A 25464-nucleotide genomic window follows, 5' to 3' on the forward strand; every position below is an offset into this window, starting at 1 on the left:
AGATTCCGCCCACCCATCAAAGCCTATCCAGAGCCCTGCTTCAGAGTCTGGCAGAAGTAAATGGTGGCTCATGCATGTGCACACGAATGCATGCATACACCCACCCACCCCCCCCCCCCCCCCCCACACACACACACTTTGAAACCTAGGAAGACCTGGGTCTGAATCTATCTACCTCCACTAGCTCCTGTGAGATCTTAGACAAGTCACTAACCTCTCTGGTCTTTCCTCCTAAGAAACAACAACAAAGGGGCGCCTGGGTGGCTCAGTGGATTAAGCCACTGCCTTCGGCTCGGGTCATGATCTCAGGGTCAAAAAAAAAAAAGAAACAACAACAAAAAAAGCAACCTTTCCACAAAACAGGAGTTGCGACAGAAAAGGGATAGTAAGAAAGCAACCTGTGAGAGATTCTTCAGGTGCTTAAATGAGGTATTAGAAAGAAAAGTGCCTCATGTGTCGCAGATACTCAGTGGCTTCTGCTTCCCCTCACAGAAACTGCTCTCATTACCCTACTGACCTCCTAAAGGTCTTCAATTTCTAGCCGCTACAATACAGACTTCTATACTGTCTTGTGTGATTTCTTAATTTTTTCTATGTCAAATTTTTCCTTCGGACTAGACTCTATTATATAACTGGCACTACCCTTCCTTCCATCCACCCATCTCCTCCCCGATCAGTACAACCCCACCCCTGCACCCAGAGAGAGCCGACGTACGTGATCGTATGCCAACTTCACGTGTGGGAGTAAAAACTGCTCGCCCAACCACACTGCCGCTCACCCAGAAATCGGTCCTCACGGATGCCTCTTATCCCTGCCCGCACTCCATAACCATCCTTCACCAAATTCTGGCTATCCCACTTTGAAGGACGAGTCCTAGAAGCAGCACTCTGTTCCGTAACTCCGTACTGCCACTCGTTTAGGTACCCTGCTCCTCAGCTCGCTTGACCCTCAGAAAATATCAGGTTCTGTACAACCAATTTCTTCCCCAGAATTTGAAAGTATTTCTACACAGGGCCAGATAGTAAATACTTTCACCTTTGCAGGCCACACGTCCTCTGCCTCAACTACACAACTCTGCCCTTGGAGAACAAAAGCAGTCACAGGAATTCATCCATAATGGGTGTGGCTATGTTCCTGTGGGAGTTTTGTAACAAAAACACACAGAAGACTGCATCCAGCCCACAGTGCCAGGTGTGTGGACCCTTGGTCGACCCTGTTTTTGGTGGTTCCCTCACTGGTCTGCACACTGGAATTATCCAGACGCATTGAGATACTCAGTGTGTCCTGTGTCCTGTTCTCGAAGGCTGTGATTTAATTAGTCTGGCATATGATCTGGGCTCTGGGAGGCCACAAAGATCCCCTGTGGTGGTAATGTGCAGGCATGTTCTGCCCTCTGTGGCTTCCATAACTGTCTTCTTAAATAAAACACGTCTGGTTCTCTTACCGGTACTCAAAGCACTCCATAGACATCTTGACCAACAAGTTAAGTCTCTGCCTGGCAGTCCCTTAAAATGCCTTTTCTGACCTCTCTAGGGAGCACCCATCCCTAGAGTTCCCACACTTTTCCACTTATTCACCTACTCACTTGTTCCCGGATTCATCCCTTCACTGGTTTGCTCAGTCCCAAGTCACAAGCACCCACTGGGTGCTAGGCACTCTTCTAGGTGCCACATACACCACAGTGAGCAACAATCACTGCTTCTGTACTCCCTTGGTTTACATTCTAGCAGTCATGCTTCAATTACTACTAATCACATTGCAATTAGTGTAATTATTACGCAATGTATTAGCTGTAATTACCAGAAGATTGGCATTTCCTTGAACGCATGCTGGTCATCTCTGTCTATCCCGTACCAAGAACCGGTGCCCAGAAAGCACTGAGAGAATGACTGCTGAATGTGTGGATGCCTCGACTTCACAGGCTATGTACACAATGTGTTTTAAAGCAAGCAGGGGGCAGCGTGCTGAAGGGACACGGGCAGTGTTTAGGGGTTCAGAAGACCTCAGATTTATCTGGATCCAAAAAGAGCTATCTACTACAGTGGTCAAGAACACAGGTGAGAAAACTCGTACATGTCTTCTACGTATTCTTAAGCAACTCAGTTTCCTCATCGTTAAAATGCAGGAAACAACAGCACTTACTTCTGAGTGTGTGTAAACAGTATGTAAAATGTGCAGTGTCCGACGAACGGTAGGTGCTCACCAAATGTTAGGTGTTCATAGTCTCCATCTATGCTGTGGTTATCCTAACTGCCGAACACTCTTGCTGTAACTAATGTCCTGATCACAGTTTTAGCATATAGAAACCATTTAAAAAATGACACTTGATATTACTGCTTTCATCTCAACACTGACACTCATCAGCTATGTGCACCTTGGCCCCTAACACAAGTGACCTCTCTGGGCATCAATGTCTTGGACAGGAAAGTAAGAGCGGGGGGTGGGTTGAAGGGGACATATTTTGTTTTAAACACCCTTCTGTCTCTAGAATGTTCACTCGAGGTATTTCTTCTGGAACGTTTGGCATATGGCAACATGGAACACTTGGCTGCTGGGAACAAAGTCTCTATGGGCAGTTATCCAAAAGGAGTGAAGGGGCGCAGAGCATTCCTGCCTAGTCAGCTGCGTCAGTCTATAGGAGATTACGAGAGGGCTAGGACCGGAAGCAGTTTCAGGGAAACAGAAAAGCCAGGTAAAGTTAACAGACTCGGGCTGGAAAGTTGGCTTTACCGAAAGAGGATTGGACCAGGGCTTTCAAGAAACTCATTCTATCCAAATTAAATTATAAACAGGAACTTGCCCTGTTTGAAGATTTGGGAGGCTTGCAGTTGAGTAGGGAAGGGTATGAATTTCAGCAGGAGACAGGGAATTAGGAAAGTCAATAATGTTTTGTGCTGCACATGTTGGAAGCACCTGTAATAGCAAAGAATAAGCTCCTTAGTTTGAAATTTCTGGCATTCATTTATGAAGCCTCTGGAGCCTGCAGCTACAATGAAAACATATTATCCTTTTCACAGTGTATGTATTTAGCTCCTGAAAATAATCTTCTTATCTCCTGTTTAGTGAATTATCACTTTCATTTTCCTCCACAAGAAATTACACACTAATAGAGGGCTTTAAGAGTTTACAATTTCTTTTTTGTATTCTGATTTTAAAATTGAAAAGTAATCTCCTTACTCCTTGAGCTCAGCCAGTGAAGCTGAAATCCTAATGTCATGGCCCAGTAAGTACAGAGATGTAATTAAATCACTCCACTGAACTAATTCACCAAGAGGGCCACCACTGAAAGCTGTCTCTGCTATCTTAAATCCAGATTCCTTAGTCAGGAGTCCCAGGTGAACGAGGACCTGAAAAAAACAAAAAAAAAGAAAACACAAAGGAGAGGCATATATTAATTCCCACTGAACCAAGTACAAACTCCACAGTAACACACCAAAAGCAATCAACCAAATCTAAAGTGATGTTTATGTTCTAACGTAACCTCAACCTGGCCTAGATTTTTCCAGAAGGTACAAAGAAATGGAAGGAAATAGAGTCACTACCACACCCTGTTACGGCTATGAACATGACATATGGACAGCCTCTTTTTAGAAAGCAGGATACATTTGGGAAATCAGATTTAAAGGCAAGTAAGTGAAGGCAATAAAATATCATTTAACAGTACTGGGTGTTTCTTCCCCACAGCTGGAATATTTTTAAGGTTTTTAATGCAAAAAATTTCAAACATATCCAAAATCAGACATGGTAGCACAGTCAATTCCGAGGTACTCATCACATAAATTTCACAATTATTAACTCAGGACAAATCTTAATGTATACCCCTCATTTTCTCCCAACCCCTCTAGCTGATGTTGAAGCCAATCCTAGAGATCATATCCTTCCATCTGCAAATACTTCAGTTTCTATCTCTAAAAGAAACAGACCTTCAGTTAAAAAACACAAGCATAACGTCACTTTTGCCCCTAAAACAGATATTCATTCCTTAATATCATTCACTATCCAGTTAGTGTTTACACTTCCTCCAAGCGCAGTTGTTCCAGGCAGAAGTCAAATAAGTGTCTCATTTATTTCTTAGGCTTCTTTAGTCCCATCCTTTGGGGGAGAGTTTTATTTGTCCAAGACACTAGGCTGTATTTCCAGTAGAGTCTCTCACACTTCGGGTTTTGCTGATTGTGTAACAGATTCTTCTACCCCTTGTATTTATAGTAAACTGGTAATTAGATCCACAGGCATGATTCAGTTCATATTTGATGTTTTTGGCAATGCTACTTCATAGGCGGTGCTGTATGCTTCCTTTCCCTAGTGGGAACAATGTCTAGGATCTCTGTGATGTTGGGAGCTACTGATGATCACTAAATAGAGGCCTTCATCCATCAGGAGTTACAAAATGGTGATATTTTATTATTCCTTCTGCTTTTATTAGCTGGAATGTTTCTACAAAGAGAAACTACCCCCCTCCCCCATCAACTACTTGGCTTTGCTGAGGTACGGTTTATAGAGAAAAAGCCTGGCAAATATTTGACTCTTGCCCTTTATTTGTCAGTTTTCCAAATAACAAATTTGTTCATTAGCCTACTCTAAAGACCGCCATGAGGCTTTACACAGTCACAGATAGAAGTTATCCTTATGGATTATCAAATTGTCCCATCTTGCCAATGGGAGGCTGTTCAAGTTGGCTTCTAAGTTCTTCTGACAGGATTCTAGTAGTCTTTGAGAGTGCCTTTGCTCTCCACTATGACATATGTTCACAGCTCAACATTACAACTTCTAAGACCTTAACCAACCATTTTTCCAAGAACCTCTTATACCATTGAGTGGAAATGGGATCTAAAGATCAAGGTCTGGTGCTCAAGGGGACTCTCGTTAATCACTGTCTGTAGCCCTTTTCAGTGGATGTAGCTGGAAATTTATTTCTCCTCCAGGATAAAACAAATCATAAATTCACACTGGTACTTCCCATTCAAACTCAGGATTACAGTAACTTTGCATAACATTATCCATCTTACATGTGTTATTTTCTCTCTCCCAGTCGGAAAATCCGACTTCTCGAGGATACTAACATAAGTACTTTGCTTTATTCCAATATGCAGAAGGGATTCAGAATGAGAATATACCTACTACATGTAAACTTAGTAAAACTCAGGAAAACTTCTCAAGATATTTGACCATTTTTTTGTCCTTTGTGATATACCATCAGAAATGCTGAAAAGTCTGTGTTCTAGTCCCTAAGAACAGTTCTTTGTGTGTTGACTGTAAAACTGGATATGTAGTCAGTTCATGTCTTTTCTTTGTAATTTTTAGATACTTTTTTTGCAATTCAACTTTATTTTATACTGTGTCAAGTGACTCTAGTATCAAAGCTACAGAGAAAGATATATTTACATAAGTCTAGTTTCTACACCTGTTGTTTCCACGCGATTTCCTCTTTCCCCATATTGACTCTTTTCATTGTGATTGACATAAAATTTAATATTTTAACCACTGCTAAGTGTACAGGGGCAGTAAGTACATCCACAATGTCATGCAACCAGTGCCACTGTCCATCTCCTTTATTTTTAATTTCATGGTTTATCCTATTTTTAAAAATATGAGCAAGCATAAATGTATATTATATAAACATCATGTGTGTGTACATGCACATATCTTTATGTATACGTGTGTGTGTGTGTATATAAATTCTCTCTTCCTTTTAAAAATAATGTTCACTGTTCTCCATATCTTATTTATTGACCGAACAATATATCCTAAAGATTATTGCATAGGATTCTGTAAAAATACTTTATTTCTTCTTACAGCCCACCTGGATTTTTGACCCCATATTCTTCTACAGAGGACTATCTGGGGCCTGAGCATTTGGACCTGCTGCCTCATAAACTCAAGGGATTTAGCAAAAATGGAACCAGTGAACTGTGACTTGGGGTTTTGCAAGCTCATCCTCCCCATTACTTTTTTTTTTTTTTTTTAAGGATATCAAAGTAGTCAAATTAGGAACACCAAAGTCTTTTTTAATTAATTTTTAGATGTGGGTACACTAAAGACTGTGTAATTTGCTCTGTTTGTCATCCAAACAGTTACTCTAAAGCCAAGACCATTTAACCTCTACCTTATAGGGTATAAAATGTTTCATCCTCTGGGTTATTCCCGGAGGTTTTCTAAGCAAATCCCCTTGAAGTTCAAACAGATCGGCTCCAGTTTAATTGATAGTATCTCTCCCTCAAGAATATAAGGAGAAGCACCAACTCAACATAGCAGCAATGGAACTCAGCAGTTGCCCAAAGCCCAGAAGTGACAAACAGCACGACCAGGAGAGTGCCATGATGATGTGACAACAAGCTCTCCAAGGCTGTCTGTGGGTAAAGCCAAGAGGGTTAGGCTCCCCGATGCCACGGGGACAGAGCTTCAGGGCGGTTCAAAGGAAACTCTCATAGGCAGATACCCTGCTTGGCTTCACCCGAGAAGCAGGTGTGCTGGTCCCTGCTAAGCAGGATTACTGTCACGGGGGAAAGGAAAGCCCAAAAAAGGCTGTACAAGAGACTGAGCAGATTCACCCTGAGGGAGTATCATTTGAGACATGACATTTCTCTTAGTCTTGTTTCCAAGCAAAATCGAATTTTAAAAGAAAACTGGCATCTAACGGAACTGAATTCCTCAGAAACTCACTTTCTTCCGCTTTCTCTTTTCAAGATTCTGCTTTTCTGCCAGGGACTTGATAGCTTGGATCCACGCATCAGCCATTCGCCGGATCCGGAGTCTCATCCACCGGAATTCTTCATGCTTTTTCATCATGCTATAGAGAATATTAAAATCCGTACGAATTTCCGCCTAGAAACAGAAATTTAATAAAAATGAACAGAAGATAAAAAGTCAGAAGGCAGAACGGTTGTCATGATGTGACATTTGAAAACTTGAAAGAGCTAGTCAATTAAATACAGGGCTTCAGAAGCGAGGCATGTCTGCTGCAGAGCTTTACTTCAAGGCCCCAGGATTACAAATTAACGTAAAGGCCCCTGACTGCTCATCTGTTGTATGGGACACCATTAAAAAATGAGAAATTGAGAAAGGCCCAGCACAGTCCCTGCAAAGCCCAGAGTCACATTAAAATGCATTTTTTTTTTTTTTTTTTTTTTTTTGCAATGAGTATGCTCGATGTACCTTGAAATTCTCTGCACCCGAATTTATTGCCACTTGGACCTACTGCAAGGCAGCAGACTCCTGGAAAAGTAAAGTCAGTTCTTAACAGGCTGCTTGGCATTGTGTAGGTTGCCAAAAAGCCTTCATCTGCCCACAGAGTTAAGCAGGGAAATAAACGCTCATCTTCCAGTTTGGTCCCAATCTCAAACAAACAAAAGCTCATTATTTTCTAAGGAATTTAAAAGCCAGCAATACCATTTTCCTACCATAGCTCAACAGAATTTAAAACCCAGGCTGGAATAATTTAAAAGCCAGGAAGAACACTTTTCTAATGTAGCTGAGTACAACCAGTGACCGGAATAACAGAAAAACAGCCACACTCCTTTTTATTTTTCGTAACATCAAGAACATGTTAACTCCATCCCCCAACAGTCACATGCTTTGTTCTCAACACTCACCTGATCCCTCCTTGACCCAACCTCCTCCCAAGATTCCCATGGCCTACAGCATGGGTCAGCACACTGTGGCTGGGGGAGTCAGATCCTCCTGTTTTGGTATAGAAAGTTCTGCGAGGGGCACCTGGGTGGCTCAGTGGGTTAAAGCCTCTGCCTTCAGCTCAGGTCGTGATCCCAGGATCCTGGGATCGAGCCCAGCATTGGGCTCTCTGCTCAGCAAGGAGCCTGCTTCCTCCTGTCTCTCTCTCTGCCTACATGTGATCTCTGTCAAATAAATAAATAAAATCTTTAAAAAAAAAAAAAAGAAAGAAAGTTCTGCGAAAACATGGCCATACCTGCTCATTTACATCCTCTCTATAGTTGCCCTCTGCGCTCAAGGTCAGAACTGAGCAATTCCAACAGAGACCTTATGGCCTGGCCTGGGAAGATGAAAATATTCACTCTCTGGCCTTTTACAGAAAAGGGCTGCTGACCCTTGGTCTAAAGAATAAAGACATGAGCTTCTAGCGTGGCACAGAAAACCTTTCATGGTCCCTACTGATCTTTCCCATCTCATCTTCCACCAAAGCTCGTCCGATACCCTATGGCCTTGCCCACTGAACTGTGCTCTACTCCCTGAAAACACCAGACTCTGGTACAGGCACCTTTCCCCCTGCACATCAGACGCATCTTTCTCCTCTCCTTCATCTACTGTGAACTCACTCATCATTTGAAATTCAGCTACAGTATCATCATCTCTTTGCAAACTCTCCTAACCCCTGCAGGCTGAGATCACCGCTTTCTCATTCATTCCCATTGGCCTATAGTTCAGCTTCTATGCGGGTGTGGTCACGACTTTCACCCATCACTCCCATGAGATTGCTGCGTGCACCTCCACGTCTGGTACCAGGTCTCATTCCTCTCAGGAGCCTGTCACTCAGGGCCCCCTCCCCCAGAGAACTGCTTGAGAAACAGATACTACTGGTGAACTGATTCGAGCCCCCAAATTTCCACAGGCCTGCACAGAGAAGTTCTTCCATGTACCATGATTTCAGGTTATAGTGGGCCTGTCTAGCCGACTCTGAAGGTATCCCTCGGCACAGAACCAAATCACAAGCCTAGTTTCCAAAAATCACTCACCAATGAATTATGATCAGCTTCTTCATAGGGATTTTTGGCTCTCCAAGGTAAATGAGGACACCAATTTTCAACCTGAAAAATATACGAGAGACACTAAGTCTGCTGATTCATCCGTAAACCATATAATGTCCGTACTAAGCACCAAGTACCATTCCCGGCACAGAATACCACTACGTTTAAGGGGTTGTTCCTGCTATTAGGCTTTCATGCTTTCAGTGAGCAGCATAGACACAGGGGACCTCTCACATGGAGGAACAACCATAGCAAAGGTCTCAGGGAGCCCACAACTACACTTTCTATCTGTCCTTCAAAGTACTTCACGCTGCGGACTCCTTCATCCGGTAAGCCTCATGTGTCTACACCAGATGGAGAGCGGTGGGGGAAGTCTCCCAGCAAAAAGGTAGAAGACAGAGATTGCAGGGGAATGACAGGGAAGGACAGACATGCTCTGTTATCTGCTGCAGCATATCTGGAAAGGAAACCGCATGGCGTTTGAGCTACAGAGCTCCCTCATTCACCTCAGAATTAGGAAAGCAGCTGATCGTTTAAGGCTAATTGATCACGACTTCCCCTCATTTTCTGGCTGTTCACTTCACACTAGCTCATCTCAAGGAAGAAGATGGTAAAAGTATCGGAGAAAGAGATAAAAGGAAAAAGGAAAAAAAAAACCCTCAGCAATCTTGCGAGAGCCGCTCTAGAAGATGGATTGTTCTGTCAATGCACAGAAGTTTAAAGAGTTGAGGGGAAGAGCAAAACAGCCCAATTTTACAGGAATTCCTTCAAAAAGGTTACCGAACAAAATTAGGCAAAAAAAAAAAAAAAAAAAAAAAAAAAAAGAAATCACAGTTTCTAATAAAAGTAAGAAGAAAGCTGCAGTGACGAATATTGCTGGCCTCTTTGTTAAAACTGGCCATACAATGATGCCAAGCTACCATATCCCCTGTGTACACATAGGTGAGAACATCATTAAAGGTGGCTGATGAATGGTCACTGAAACTATCTTTTTCTGTATTCTTTCTCCAGCTAGCTGGGCCTATGGTAATACACAGAGCATGTGGGAGGGGGACAGCCTTGGAGGGCCACGGCCTCCTCCTCCAGGAACACGGATTCCGTCGAGATGGTTTGCCCATCAGCTTGGGGTGCGTTTTCAAACACACACAGCAGTTTCCCTCATCTGGAAATTGCGCTTAATGCCAGGTAATTTTGACTATGACCAAAATAACTGCGTGATTTACATAAAGCCATCTGCCTGTGCAAATGATGGGAAAGCAATAAGTGGAGGGCAGCAAAGCTTGGGGGAGGGCCTAGATAGGAAAAGACCAATATTCTCTCTCTCTCTCTCTCTTTTTTTTCTGGTGGAGTAAAATTAGACTTTACCATATTTGTGAATGACTTCAGAGACTCAAAAGGTCTCCCCTGGAGGAAAGCTGAAATGGTTTCTACTCATAAAAAACGAAAATACGGACTTGTCGTGGATGGCTGTGCCTAATTACGGAGCCCTTGCAGCATTGTCGTGGTGAGAAGCAATATCTGGGGCTCCACACACGTGAGAAATGAGGGGAAACCAGTGGAAAGCAGTCTACAAGCAGATGAAGCCTCAGCCGGTCCCAGCAGCAGTGCAAACATCTGCACCTTGGAATCTCAGGCCAGCGTGAATTACCCACTTCCAATTAAATTCTTGCAAATGGACTAAATAAAACATGGCTACAAGGCATATTTATAACATGAAGGCTTCCGATGGGCTAGAAACACTAGGAGACCTTCAACCCCACACAATACGGATGAGGAGGAGCGAGCGGGGTACAGATCTGAAGTCAGCCTCGCACTAAATTAAGTAACGACGTGTTCACAGCCACATGTCAGGATAAAGAATTTCCCCACGGATAGCCTAATCGGGAAAGAGGAAACAAGACTGTGCATAAAGAAAGTCCATCAAACGGAGAGACATGAGCGAGACGAGATATTGACAAAGAAAAGTACATTCCCTCCTTGCTCTTCTGCCCTCAAAAGAACCTCCCAAAATTCACTCAGATGAAAATACTGTCCGAGGGGATCTTCTAAAATAGGACTTCCCTACAGAATACCCAGGACTTTAATTCCTCTTTGAAAGTGATCATTTATCTCAGTTCTTGTTACTCTAAATCACTGGATAATACTTTGCAAGGCTTCAAGGGCATCACTGAAAGTACAGAAAACAGAGTCAGTTCATTTTAGCTTTTTAGCAAAAAATCTTCCTGTTATATATGTTATATATACACTTGTAATGGAGGAAAAGCAATTATGAACATCTCTGACACTGAATGAAGATGGTGGGTTTTTAAGGTTGCTGTTTTTGTACACAGTGACAGGACGACTGGCTAACAAAATAATTAAATTATACATAAACCAATTTCCCCATGGGAAGGGATTGGGGAACCAAACAATTTTTTTTTCTGAAACCTCAGAGGATTACCAAGATTGGAAGAAAGCCAGTACTGGCAATAACTCCAAGTACTGAAACAAATAGCCCGCAAATGAGCAACATTTTCCTAAATAAGAGTGTCATTAATAACACTCAGGGAAAGTCTTGCTTAAGGCTAGTAATTCAACCTCCTAATCCCTAATTTTGTTTTCTGCCTGATTTACCTAGGGCCATTTAATGAGTCCAACTGCCCCGCCCCCCTTCCCTGCAAAGCAAACCCCCAAGACTCCAAGAAAGCTGGACCCTACAATGAGCCCAGTGCCTTCCTGCTCTGGAAGGTCTTCTAGTTCAAATTATTCTTACCATGTCTTCTCTGCTTCTTAGAACCATCATGGCCTACACTGGCCTGTTGCCTTCCTATGTCCATGCCTTTGGCCACATTTTTCCAACTGCGACCCTTGGCACTCTCCCTGGGACAGGATTTTGTATTTGCCCTGGGTGCAGGCACCATGGACCGTCCCACTGTCCACACCCACCCCTGCCCAGCTCCTGGGAGTTGGGGAGCCCTGCCTCAAGACCTCTGCCAGGGAAGGAACTGGATAGTTTTCACATAGTCCGTAAATCACCATGGTACGTCTACACACTGAAAACCACCTGAGTTCATGGCAACACGCACGCAATAATTAACAGAGGATCCAAACATGACTCAATCTTCCATTTGAAGGCAAAACTCCTTTCCCAGAACCCCTCTTTTTAGCACACTATCCTCAGGCCACAAAGTGAAGGGGCAAGAAAAACAGAAAAAAAACCAGCCAGACTAGAACTTTGGAACATTACCACATGTTCCACGCAGAGAGACCTATAAATCACCTTTCTGGAATAAGGAGATATAAAATTAACCTTTGGTATGTCTCCTCCCAATGATTTAAACTTCTTTGATCTGAGAAGGTTTTGCAGCTTAACCATGAGCATGTGAGTCCAAACAAAGTCCCAAAACAACTCATGTAGGTCACACTTACGTCCAAGGTCTGTACAATGGACAATTTGTTATATTTCAGAAAAAACAAACCACTGGTTGATACATATACAACTCAAGGTAGAATTTAAAGAGGGCAAAGAAGTAATAAAATCATAGCAAAAACTAGTAGGAGGTTTAAAATATATATGCACAAATTTATGTGCGACTGGTATAACTTTATAGTAACATTCTACTCTTCGGAAAGAATAATGATCAGGTACTGTTATGGCCTCTTATGATTAATGTGAAGTGTTTGGCTCTAATGGATCACTAACATATAGAATTTCATGCTGTATTTTTCAGATAGTAAATGCAATCAAAACTCAATGAGAAAAATCTGTAAGAAAGGTGAGCTTTATCTCTGGATGATGGTGTTATGGGTGCTTTTCATTTTCTTCTTTATGCTAATCTGCACATTATAATTTTTTACAACGAATGTTTATTAATAGAGTAATTTCTAAAGGAGTTACCTTACATAAGCATAGAGTCACTTACTGAAGGTTTACAGTAAGTCAGAATCTCTGGGAAAAAAAAACAAATGAGTTTGTGTGCATTATATCATTTAATCCCCTGAAGAGCCATGTGACATGGGTACCATCACCAGGGTCAAGGCTCCAAGGGGATGGGAACTTGCCAAGGTAAGCTCACCACTCAGCTACAGGGCTGGGTGACAACTGGGGCCTATTGCTCCCCTGACCAGAACATGTCAGAGCCTCCCTTAAAGGTCAAGCTTAGTGAGGAACAGACAACTGCTGAGTAGGGAAAGCGCCGTGAATCTGGAATCAGCTAAAACGGATTCTGTGCTCAGCTCTACCAACAACTAGGCATATAAACTTAAACCATTTAGCTTTTAAGTTTTCTCATTTACCAAATGAAGGCATTGGCTCAGCTGACCTTTTCCTTTTTTTTTTTTCTTCCTACAAAGATTTAATTTATTTGGGGGGGGGGGGGGTAGAATATGAATGAGCAACCAGCAGGGGGAGTAGCAGTTGGAGTAGGGAGTAGGGAGTGCCCTGCGGAGCTCAGTCCCAGAACCCTGAGATCATGACCTGAGCTGAAGGCAAATGCTTAACTGGCTGAGCCACCCAGGCGTCCCTTAGATGACTCCCTAACAACCCTGTTAAACTATAAGATCTGAAAAAGATAATCCTCCATCATCCTATGCAGGCTAGCTGGTCTCAAAAAGATACAACGGACTATATATCTATTCATTTAATATACTGGTTAGTCATACGAATATAGATACATATACCTCCATACATGTATTCGTCATACTGATGATAACTTCGAATGACGTTACTCACGGAGGTATATGCTTAAAAAAAAAAAAAGGCCTTCTCTACCCTGCTCTATCTCCCACCCACCCCCCTTCCTCAAGTCTCAAAAAGCCAATGCAAATGGTAAAAGATGTCTACCCATCACTGTGTGGTTCAGCTCTCTAGACTTTGGTCCTCTGCACCAAACACCTGAGCTGATAAATCTTTGGGACAAATTGTTTGTTAGGAAACGGCTGTGTATGGTGGGCAGGGTGAGGGAGACTAAGGATAAAAATAAAAGCTACACTGTATGAGGAGCCAAGCAGTAGAATAAGCACCTGACACACATAACCCCACTTGGTCTTCAGACAATCCCCCGGGAAAGGCCACTTATCATGCCAGATGAGGACACAGCACCGGGAGGACCCACGGCTGAGGAATGACGTGCCATCTGTCCCCTTAATCACCACGTGATGCGCACGGAACCCAGACCTTTGTGTCCCGTGGTCTCGTCTGCACAGTCCACTCTGCAGTGTTGGAGTATAATTGCCTAAAGCTTCTATAGAAAATCCTTCAAAACAAGTCTGCTCTGCTCCTACTGTGTGGCAGTGCTGTAAGGACAATGAAAGGAGTAAGACCTCCCTGCTGGCAACTTCTGCCCCCAACATCTGTTCTATGCAGCAAGCGTGATTGTTTTCAAGCCAAAACGGGACCACATCCTACGTTAACTCAAACCCTTTAGAGGTTTTCTCCTTGCACTTAGAATTAAGCCCGGGCTTTATATCAAGATCCTACAGAATGGGGCCTGACCCCGGGCTGCCTCACTCACCCTGCCCTCCATACAAGACCCTCCTTCCAAGTCCAAACAGAACATCCTTGCCTCACAAGGGTGGCCTGATATGTGTGTGTAGGGGTGGTGTGTGTGTGTGTGTGTGTGTGTGTGTGTGTGTGTGTGAGAAAAGGACAGCAAGTTCAACTAGAAGTTCAGATAAATAATCTTTTTTTTTTTTTTAAGATTTTATTTATTTATTTGACAGAGAGAGATCACAAGTAGGCAGAGAGGCAGGCAGAGAGAGAGGAGGAAGCAGGCTCCCTGTAGAGCAGAGAGCCTGATGCGGGGCTCGATCCCAGGACCCTGAGATCATGACCTGAGCCGAAGGCAGCGGCTTAATCCACTGAGCCACCCAGGCGCCCCCCCCCTTTTTTTTAAGTATAAGGATGTTCCATGCAGTGTTTGTCACCTACTTATTTTAAGAAACTGTCTACCAGAAATTCAAATATCCCCTGTATTTTACATGGGAACCCTCCACCTCAGAGCTTCTACATTTGTTATTCTTTCTCCCTAAAATACTCTTCCTTCCAGAGGGTTCCCGTGTGTGACTCCCTTACCACCACACTATGCTCTAACTTCTCCTCAGAGAAGACTTCCCTGACCTACTTACCTGTATCCTAACTCTACTTTTTTCCCCCTTGGAATGCCCAGCACTTGTGGAAATGATTCTATGTCCCGTGTGAATGATATTCCTCAAGAACAGAAATTTCGATTTGCCTTCTCAGGGCTCTATCCTCCGCCCTGAGAACAGTGCCTGGCATACAGTAGGGACTCGGATCATTACTGCAGTAGTGAATGAATGGTTCAAGGATGTGACTCGAGCACTAAAGATATTCACGATGATCCTCTTTCCTACTTAGGTGGCCCTTACCCGCTGTCGTCAATTCATGAGAACCTTCTGACAAAACACTGAGGTGGGCGAGGCAGGCTCTCCCTCCATCTCACTGAAAAGAAACCGGGTGGAAAGCTCTAGGCCACATAGGTAGCTGTATCCAGACACATTATGGAGACTCCCGTGTATTCTCTAATACTGTACATGACTGCCCCCTACCAAGGCAGGCAGGAATATTATAACCAGAGAGTTCTGGACCAAACATGTGTGACAGAGAGAGCCAATGGCTGGTGCAATCCAACACTGTTCTCTGGGGGCTAGAGAAGGGGCAGAACTTCAACAAAAGCTACAGTAAGTATTCCCCATATCAAGAACCAGTCGGGTGCTGATGGCAGGATGTCACAGAGTTTCAAAAAATCCATCCCAAATCACCACAGGGGAAGCAGTGTCAATCTTCCCGCTTACAGGGGAGGCAGCAAGTGAATTCCTCTGTAGCCAACCACACAGGGATGCACGGAGATGCTTTCTTATAACCAGCTCTCCCTGGGCACACGTCGTGCTGAGCACGCCACAGTGGCAACGCTGGCCCCACTGGGCCGCATCTACACTTCGACAGCCAAAGGCACCCAATTTATAGACAGTCACATTCCAGACACAGGGGACAGAGTACCTCTTCTGTGTTATTACGTAATTTTGCCTCAAGCATAGATGCAGGCAAATAATGCTCAAGTGACAATGAGAATAAAAGATGGGCAAGAAAGCTGTGCCTTCTAATTGGCTCATTCCATTCTCTTAGTCTCTCCAACGTCTTATAGACCTAATATGAAAGAGCATTATATTAAGTTGCGAATAAGTGCTCGAAATACCCCTGGCTTCAAACTTAATGTTTTAGCAGATTTTAATGCTATGAATTTCACAACATTTTTCTCAAGGTTAGAAAGGTGAGCAGTTACTCAGAACAAACAAACAAAAATCTATCACCTATTTTTTGAAAGTGCTCTAAACAGGATATTTTATTAAATAAATATGTATGCCAGACACCATTATATCTGTGAACAAAACAGAGAAAAATCTCCCTGGAGATTAGTTTCCTTGAACTTGTTTTTATTGTTGGATATTGATAGTAACCCCAGGACCTGTGCACTTATTGTTGCCACTGCCCATTAAATAACTCTACCAGACATCTATACTTCTTACTCTCTTGCTTTCTTCCAACTCATGCTCCAATATCATCCCCTCATCTTCTCAGTAGGGCATTTCCTAACTACTTTATCTAAAACTGACACCATCATTCATCATAAGTGCATACCTTCTTCTGTTTTATTTTTCACCATGGTGCTTAACACAATCTAAGAAATATACATTTTACTTTTGTTTTTGTCTGTCTCCCCCTACAAAACAAAACCTTAATGAGGAAAGCTCATCTTTCCGTTCATTGTCACATCTCCCAGCACTCAGCAAAACCCAAGAATAACGAAGGCTTCTGGCACCCAGACTGTGGTCTCTCACTGAGAGGAACTGGTGGTCCTCAGACAAATGGTCAATTCCTGGTCTAGGGTAGAAACTGTGTCAGGGGAACCTGGAAGATTTTGTCATACCAGATAGGTAAAAACCATTCGAAACTGTCAGGGTCATGTCGAAAGGATCCAGAAGACAACTGGCATTTTGAGAACTGGTAAGAAAATAATTGGAGTAGATTGAACGTAACAAATATGTTTCAACTGATGAGTTCATAATGATACAACCAAGAAGCATACAAACAAACAAACAAAGCACTGGTCACCAGTTGAAGACACTAGGAAACCAACAAAGAAACAGGGTTCCTATGTGAGCGGTCTCTCATGGAAACTAAATACAGATGAAGAGTCACTTCTCTTCATAAAAGTATTCCTAAGGGGTGCCTGGCTTGCTCAGTTGGTGGAGGGTGACTCTTGATCTCAGGGTCATGAGTTTGAGCCCCACAGTGAGGGCAGAGATTACTTAAAAATAAAATTTAAAAAAAAATAGTCTATTAAGAAGAGACTCCTAATGAATCAAAGAACCCAGGCATGGGTCATTGACAGCTGCTAACACCATAAAGACAGAGACACTGGGCATTGTGTGCCTCCTGACAGAAGCAGACAATACCTGAAGAAGTTTTGCAAAAAAAAAAAAAAAAAAAAAAAAAATACTAAGCCTGACTGATCAAGTCTCAGATCTAACTATCAATTTATAGGAAACAAACAGTAATACAAGGATCATCATCAGAATTCAGAGTATAACAACCTATCTAAGGAAATGAAGACGTTCTTCAAAAAAAAGACAAAACATAAAGGGAAGAACGAGGTGGAAGGGAAACTAACATTAAGAAGAAACTTAAGAGACACCAACAATTTCAGTATATGATCTTTACTTGAAACCCAGTTCAAAGAAATAAACTTTAATTTATAAGACTGCCTAGAAAATGCAAACACTCATCAGGTATTTTATGATCTTAAGGAATTATGTTAATTTTAGATATGAGATGGTATTATCAGTTAAACTGGGAGTAGGTACAGGATTTCAAGGAGTCTTAAAGATATATACGGAAACATCTGCGGATCCTAAGACCTTTGGAATTTGCTTCAACACAATGGGCTGGGGGAGTAATTGAAAAGATCTTGGCTATGTACTGGCAATTGTTGAATCTCATTATGGGCGCACACAAGTTCGTTATACTCTTCTTTAACATAGGTCAAAAATTTTCCACATTAAAAAAGTTCAAAATATAAAAATGTTGCAGCTCTTTCATTGGCATGCAGTAGGAATTGTAAGAGACAGTATCTAAAAGTTTGCAAAACACAAGTTGGAGATCATTGCATGGAAGCCCTGTCTGCCACACGTGTTTCAAAGAGCCAAGAGGTACTGTGCTGGTGTGGGGTTTGGCAAGTCCTGTCATTTGCCCTTCTCATGTGTGTTTAAGATTTTATTTACTTATTTGACAGGGACACAGCGACAGAGGGAACACAAGCAGGGGAGGGGGAGAGGGAGAAGCAGGCTTCCCACTGAGCAGGGAGCCCAATGCGAGGCTCTATCTCAGGACCCTGGGATCATGGCCTGAGCCAAAGGCAGACACTTAACAACTGAGCCACCCAGGTGCCCCACCCTTCTCATGTTTGTAAGGTGGCAGCCAGAACAAGAAGTGTAACTACCCATGATGTAGTAGGTGAAACTCACAAATGGGAGGGGCCACCAAGAATATAAACTTGGAGACAGGTGGGTCTGAATGGATGGAACCAATAGATCAGTTAGCGGGACCAACACACTCAGGACTGTTTAAAAAAATCCATTTCCTAAGAATGCATTAGAACTCAGGTAATAAAAGCAAGGAAAACACACCGATGAAGAAGCTACAAGGAAAGGCTGAACTCAAAAAGTAGCAAAACAGGATCATTAATCTCTGCTACCTCCTTTACTGCCCAGAAATGATTATCCCACAGAAAGGGAATTCCCAGTCTCAAGTGGCTAGACCTTTCCAAGGTATGTGTTGGTATTTTCAGGCAACAGTCGAGGGATATTTTTAAAATACTCCCTGACCTGTCCCAAAATGTTAGTTGTTTTTTTTATTCAGGTTTTCTCTTGCAACCGAAACAGTCAATTCCTCATTGCTGCCCACTCTTGACAAATTAGTCTATGCAACACAATTTCCAAGTTATCTCTAGCAGCCAACACAGCCCATAAATCCAAATCATTGTACTGGTTATTAGGATTTCATTTCATGCTCGCATTCACAAACATTTAAGCTTTCAACCTTTGCTGTTGGGCATTAATCTCGGCATTAATCAAGGGATTAAGTACGCTGAATTTAAACTCAAGGTTAATAGCATGCTCAGCCAATATTAGTTTTACATATTGCCAAGGGAAAACAGAAAGAGGCAAAGACCTTTATGCCTGTTGTTCCTGAAATATAAGACACAGATTGATGAGGAAGGCAGGAAATTGCCTCCTTTGTTCCTTCATGAGGGCGTCTCACACGCACGCACATAAGCACGCGCACTCGTTTGTCCGGTCCAAATTGGTGTCTGAAGCAACAGCTTGTATATATCCTCAGTTCCGGCAATCGATTGCTGGGCGATTTGCTTATTTTCGAGCAGCTATATGTGCAACGGCAGCAGAAGTGTTTAAAAAGAAAAAAACACAGCACGAACAAATGAAGAAGTCTAGAAAGGCATGAGAGTTGCTCGAGTAATTGGGTAAAGATACAAATGTGTGGGTGTCCGGTATGTCACCACCATCTACCAGTGTAATAGCAACGGGGGGAAAGAAATTCATTCTAAATTTCATAAAACCTGTTAGCGGGAAAAGGCTCTGCAGAGGGCCAAGTTAATACACCTGAAACAATGACAGAGTAATTACTTTATAGAGCCCTGTCTCTGTAACAGGAGTAGTTACATGGCTCGCAAAAACAGATCCAGAAAATAAACTGCCCGATGATCTGGAAATGCAAGGCTGCCTAATGAAACATTCATTGACTCCCACCACCTGGAAAGGCTGAGCACCTGGCTTGCATGAGTTACGTCCACATGAGAATCAGTGTTGTTTCTCTTTTTTTTGGTGGGGGGGGGGGATCAAAATTCTGAGTATTCCTGAAATAAACTGGCCATGAAGACTGATTAATGCAAACTAGCTAAATTAGAGCCATATTTCAAACACAATAGGTTTGGAGCCAGAACTGAATGCAAAGTTAAAAGTAATAAATCACTTACTTACCCGAGTTCTGTTTTTCTTTGACATGAAGGGGCAACAGTAATGCAAAGGAGACGACCACAAAGCACTTAGCCTCTCTGAGCTGTTCTGATTTGGCTGTTACTCAGAGTGGGGGTGGAGGGGATAAATGAGATTGTGTATTTGAGGTGTCTGGCATACAGCAAGGCTCAATAATGTGTCATTCTTCTCTTTCTGTCTTTCACCTAACAAGGGCAGTGTCTGGACTCACACCATACGCAGTCCTGGGTCCAGCGTCAGACACATCGCAAGCATCACTCGGTATAACCTCAGGGGAAATACTATGGCTGCTTTTTCTGGGATTTACCAAGAAGGACATGTAGACTACAGGTCTACAAGCAGAAGTTCACAGCCCTGTAATTCAGGGGAAGTTGGCACACTGAGACAACCAAGAGGAAGAAAAATGAAAGCTGAGCGCCATCTATCCCCTAGGACTGGGCGGAGTCTTGCTGTCTGGATTCAACTGGTGACTGACCACAGTTACTCTGTGGCTTTTTTTGTTTGTTTCTGTTGAAGTCCTGAGGTTAAACATAAATGGAAACCAAAACTGGCTCTTCCATGAGGATTAAGAAAAGAATAGAAGTGACCGGAACATCTGCTGATCAAGTAAACAAGTCGACCAGAGATGCCTCCCTTCATTGTTTTCGGGGTGGCAAGGGAAACCTGGCATAGGACAGGCAGTTCAATCAAACAACAAAAAGAGGAAGGTTTCAAGAAGAAGCAAGAGGGAAAACAGAGCAAAAGAAAAATCTAGACCCAAACAGCACTCTAAAGACACGGATGCTGTCCAGGATTTGGAAAATACTAGCCCAGAATTGGCTTTATGACCACCTCCGGTCATTTCAAATTAACAAGAGCAGGGGTGCACTGCTGGTCCTTCAATCCAGCTCCCAGTTCCAATGCAAACACGAGCATCATATGCAGAGAAAAGAAGTCAAGGGGAACAGCTAGTTGCGTTTCTACATCACCAGAAATCAAAGATCTAAAAATAAATTAGTGTTAGAGACAGAAATTGGCTCTAATTGTAAAACAAAATCAAGTCTCTGTATAAAATGCCCCCAAATGGTCCTCAAATAATGACAACATCAAAAACCACACAGGCATCAATTGGGTTTTCTGAGTGTCATCTATCTGCCTGGCTCTATTCTATGCACATTTCCATAGACACTCAGGAATCATCACAGCAGGATCCTTTAAAAACAAAGTTAAAACCATTACTTTATAAAGGAAGAACATGAGGTGCCAAGTGGATAAGTCACTTGTCCAGAAGTATAGTGTTTAGAAAGCGTCAAAGACAGTGTGACCTCAGCGATGAGGCGGTAAGGCAGTCTTTCCCCTCCAAGAGGCCATAGCGGTGAGATTCTCTTCCAACTCTTACAGAGTACCGATTAAGATGCCACAATAAAATGCAATCTTTCTACAAGTTTTTATTTATTTATTTGAGAGAGCACAAACAGGGGGAGAAGCAGAGGGAGAGGGAGAAGCAGACTCTCTGCTGAGCAGGGAGCCTGATGCAGGACTCGATCCCAGGACCCTGGGATCATGACCTGAGCTGAGGGCATACACTTAGTTGACTGAGCCACTCAGGAGCCTCAAAATGCAATTTTTTTTTTTTTTTTTAATACCAGAGTTTCAAGGTTTCAGATTTAAACTAAAAAAGATGTTCCAAGTTCTGTCTGCAGAGAAACTCGCTCCACCCTGCTCTGACTCTACTACCTGCATCCATTTTTCTGCTTCCGTTAGGCTCGTCCTGAGTGCACATCACGGTGCCAAGAAACAGAGTTCTCACCAACTGCTGACAGCTGATGAATCTAATAGGTATTTGATAAGGGATCAGTGAACTGAATTCAGCTGAACAGAAAAAAAAAGCCAGATCATCTGCATGAGAAGAGAGAGGAAAAGTCAAAGAAAGTACCATTCCACACTTTGGACAGAGGAAAAATAGTTATGGGTTCTGAAATGAGACACGCCGGCTCCAGGTCAAGAGCGTATGATCTGCCACACCGCCCCCAGCCCCGGCTGTCCCACACTCCCCAGGGGCTCCCTGTTCTCATCTTAGCCACATCCTTCGTCCGCTGCGAGTGCAGTTGGGCGGCAGCTTCACAGGAAGAGAACTAGGTCACAGATAATCGTGGTCCCTTCCCATCTGGACCGTTCTCCCACACATTCCCAGCTCTGGCTTGGGAGATGGAGGGAAGGCTGGAGCAGGATATAATTCTCTACCTGGACCTCAGCAGTATGCCCAACATGAGAAGTCTCAGGAAGGCGTGAAATTAGCCCAGTCTGTCAATCAGGGGGCACAGTTGGATTCTGGCTAAACTCTATCAAATGGAAAGCGGAAGGAAACTTTTGAAAATTAAACTGAAGAAGGAACCTTTTCCTTGGGGCAGGAAAGGTGCTTCCAATTGACTTCTCACTGGAGTGCCGGTTCACCCAGGGCCCCAGGCCTCATTTTTCTGGAGAAGGAAACGAGAAGGTGGGCCACAGCCTACCCCAGCCCAAAACACACTCAAATAAATGTGAAAGAATTAATTTGCCAGCAGCCTGCTAATGAGGAGCATCGTGTACCCAACCCACAGTGCTTTTAATTTCTAAGAGATAATTTAACTATCATTAGTGCTGAGACCTCTTCATGATGGCTGCGGGGTGGTCACGGTGCAACCATACTTCAAAAAAAAAAAAGTCTGAGTGGCTCTCAGAAGGGAAAGAGATAAAAAGGTAAAGGAAAGGGACAAACCCCTCAGAATTCAAGGCCACGTGCCCTGTAGTGATACTGGTTTGGCCTCCATCCCCCAAAGCCGTCCCCTGTCCCCTTGTGACACAGAGGGGAGGAGCCTGAGGCTCACACAAAAAATTACAGCAGAAGTATGTCATTAGCCTCCAAATGGAGGTGTTCTCTTTCCTGTGTTATAGCACCAGGGAGCTGTTATTAACTACTGGTCCAACAGCAACAGCACACCACAGTAGACAGCCTCTGAAAATTAGCCAGCACCCACTTCACAAGCCCTAGAGCTGCCTTTGTCCATCAAGAGTGGAGGGGAAGCCAGCTTCTCATTCCCTACTCAGTTCTTCCCCATACTCGCCCCATACAGTCTTAACCTTTTTGCCCCAACCCCTCCATTTTCTTCAAGGTGAAACAGAAATCATCAAAGCATATTACAAGCAATTCTATGTGGCCTATGCAATGTCGTGCTTTAAAAAAGCTGCTATTTGAATTCAAGGGTAGAAATGAAAATAAGGCTCAGCTAAAAAGGTTTTTTTAAAAAAGCTAAAAATAGCTCAGCTTATAAGCAAATACCTGCTTCAGCCAATAAGCCCAAGAAAAAGATGCTCGACGTCACTGATCATTATGAAAAGGCAAACCAAACCGCAGGGAGATACCACTGCACACCCGTTAGCGTGGCTACTCTGACAAAACAAAAAACAAGTATTGGCAAGGATACGGACAAACTGGAACCCTCATGCACTGCTGGGAGGAAGGGAAAACGAAGCCATTGCTTTGGAGAAGTTTGTGGTTCCTCAAAAAAATAGGAACAGAATTACCCTATGATTCAGCCACTCCACTTCTGGATATGCACACGAAGGAAGAGAAAGCGGAGTCTCAAAGGGTTGTGTGCACACCCATGTTCACAGCCACATTATTTACAATAGTTCCATGGCGCAAGTAACCCAAGTATCCATCAACGGATAGATGGATAAGCGAAAGGTGGTATAATAACACGATGGAATATTACTCAGCCTTGAAAAGGAAGGAAAGGCTGACAGGCTATAAACATGAATGGAACTTGAGTATATCAAGTTAACTGAAATAAGACAGTCACAAAAGGGAAAAATACTGTGTAAATTATACAAGTAGTGAGAAGAGTCAAAACCAGTGAGACAGATTAGAATGGTTGTGTTCAGGGGCTGGAGGTGGGGGGAACAGGAAGTCACTGTTTAACGGGTAGAGTGTCAGGTTTGCAAGATGAATTATCAGGAGATGGATGCTGGTGATGGCTGTACCACAGTATGAATGTCCTTAATTCCTCCTAAATGGTCAAGATGGAAAACTTTATGTTCATGTATTTTACTAGATTTTTTTTAAAAAACAGGGAAAGAAAATGTAAATAACTACATCAGCTTGTTGTTTCCCTCAAGGAAAAAAGAATTATCCTATTTAGGAGCTGGGGAAAATAATGAAGAAAGGAACCACAGGTCCACCCTGTAAAAACAATACACATTTCTCGACTTTTCGAATTCCAGGCTCAGCTGCAAACCTGACTAACCACACCTTTCCACATCCCAGAGCCAGAGAAGCGACTCACCTCACTGAGGTAAATAAAAAAAGAGCAGGTGGACCCATCCACTCCATAATCTGCGTAGCAGGGATCCGAGCGCCACATATCTTTCATCCACTGAAACGACAAGAGCCAGGTAAGGACACCCATGAGCAGGTCGTTACTGATGGGCTCAGACATCCACTGACAGAGAAGGCAAGGGTGTGAAGGGCAAGGAGCACTGAGTGGCTCAGACTTGGGCCTGAGGCTCAGAGTCACTGAGCTGAGGTCGGGACAACAGATGCCCAGTTCCCAGATGGTCCATAGGGAGACACTGGCTTGAGCTGGGCCTTAGCAGAGGGGCTCAGGATAGAGGAAGGCTGCAAGACATACAGGGCAGTAAAGCCCAGGACAGCCAGTGGCCAGGGGACATTTATCAAAAACAGCTGCCTGAGGGGGCCATTGTGTCAAAACCCTTCTCCCTAGAGAGCTATAGCTTTACGAGCTCCAGTGCCGGGCCTGGAACAGAGAGCGTGAATGCAGGCGTGCGAGGTGTGCATGGCACACACGAGTCCCGAACAGGAAGCATGCCGATGCTTCTGGGCTGTGGTCTCACCATCCTAAGTATATATGAGAACCGAGACTTTTCTCTGAAAACTGCTGAGCAGGGGAGTGGTCTCCCTCAGGGCAGGCCATATAAAAAGGGATTTTTTTTAAAAAAATGTGAAGAGTGAAAGAGTGTCCAAGCATCTCTGGTTACTCAGCTGCAAATGCTAATGTGACATTTAAATCACAATCTGGAGACCTCATGGCTGGGGCCTGGGTACTGGGGGAGAGGGAGGCCAGACCCCACATAATGGCAGCCCCTTGTCAATGGCCCTTGAAGGATCACCTGCTGGAGGCTGGGAATGCCAGGGGAAGGCGCTTCAAAGACACAGTAGGCGCCCGAAGTGGCCCAGGCTCTTTCAGTTTCACCAGTTAGAGCCATTGTTGACTAACCCCATGAAGTTGGCATAAGCAGACAAGGGTTGTCATAGCCACAGCCCCAAACTGGCAGGATTGAGGCACCCTTGAAACGAGCTCCTTAAAGAGCTTGCTTGCCATTCAGATTACTGGGGAGTTACAGAGAGGGGAGAGGAAGGAAGAGGCTATCGGTGCAGACTGAAGATGTGGGGATGAACAGACATTACTTCTGTCTTACCTTGATTTTCCCCTCGCAGTGGGGATAGCCATCCATAGGAGGCAATACACATTTTTCTTGAGCTCCATTAATGATATCTGTAAGACGAAAGAGAACAAAGGATACCATAAAGTTCATGAAACACAAACCTAACACCCTTGCAAGCAAGGGGCAGGGAAAGAAACAGAAAAAGGGAATCTATACTGAAAGTCAGGCTCTGACCCGTGGAAACCCTCCAGA

General features: G+C 43.5%; 1 protein-coding gene across 3 annotated transcripts in view; it reads right to left on the reverse strand.

The window, feature by feature from the left end:
• Nucleotides 1-25464, reverse strand: part of MGAT5 (alpha-1,6-mannosylglycoprotein 6-beta-N-acetylglucosaminyltransferase) — a 339352-nt gene that overhangs the window by 118686 nt on the left and 195202 nt on the right. For all 3 annotated transcript variants that reach the window (XM_046018618.1, XM_046018616.1, XM_046018617.1), the window contains 5 exons: nucleotides 25246-25322; nucleotides 24093-24182; nucleotides 8707-8778; nucleotides 6662-6823; nucleotides 3179-3348 (listed from right to left, as the gene is read on the reverse strand). In XM_046018618.1, the coding sequence (XP_045874574.1) occupies nucleotides 3179-3348; nucleotides 6662-6823; nucleotides 8707-8778; nucleotides 24093-24182; nucleotides 25246-25322 (571 nt within the window). The remainder of the gene's footprint in view (nucleotides 1-3178; nucleotides 3349-6661; nucleotides 6824-8706; nucleotides 8779-24092; nucleotides 24183-25245; nucleotides 25323-25464) is intronic.

Source organism: Meles meles, chromosome 9 (assembly GCF_922984935.1).
Source record: "Meles meles chromosome 9, mMelMel3.1 paternal haplotype, whole genome shotgun sequence".
NCBI classification, from domain to species: Eukaryota; Metazoa; Chordata; class Mammalia; order Carnivora; family Mustelidae; genus Meles; species Meles meles.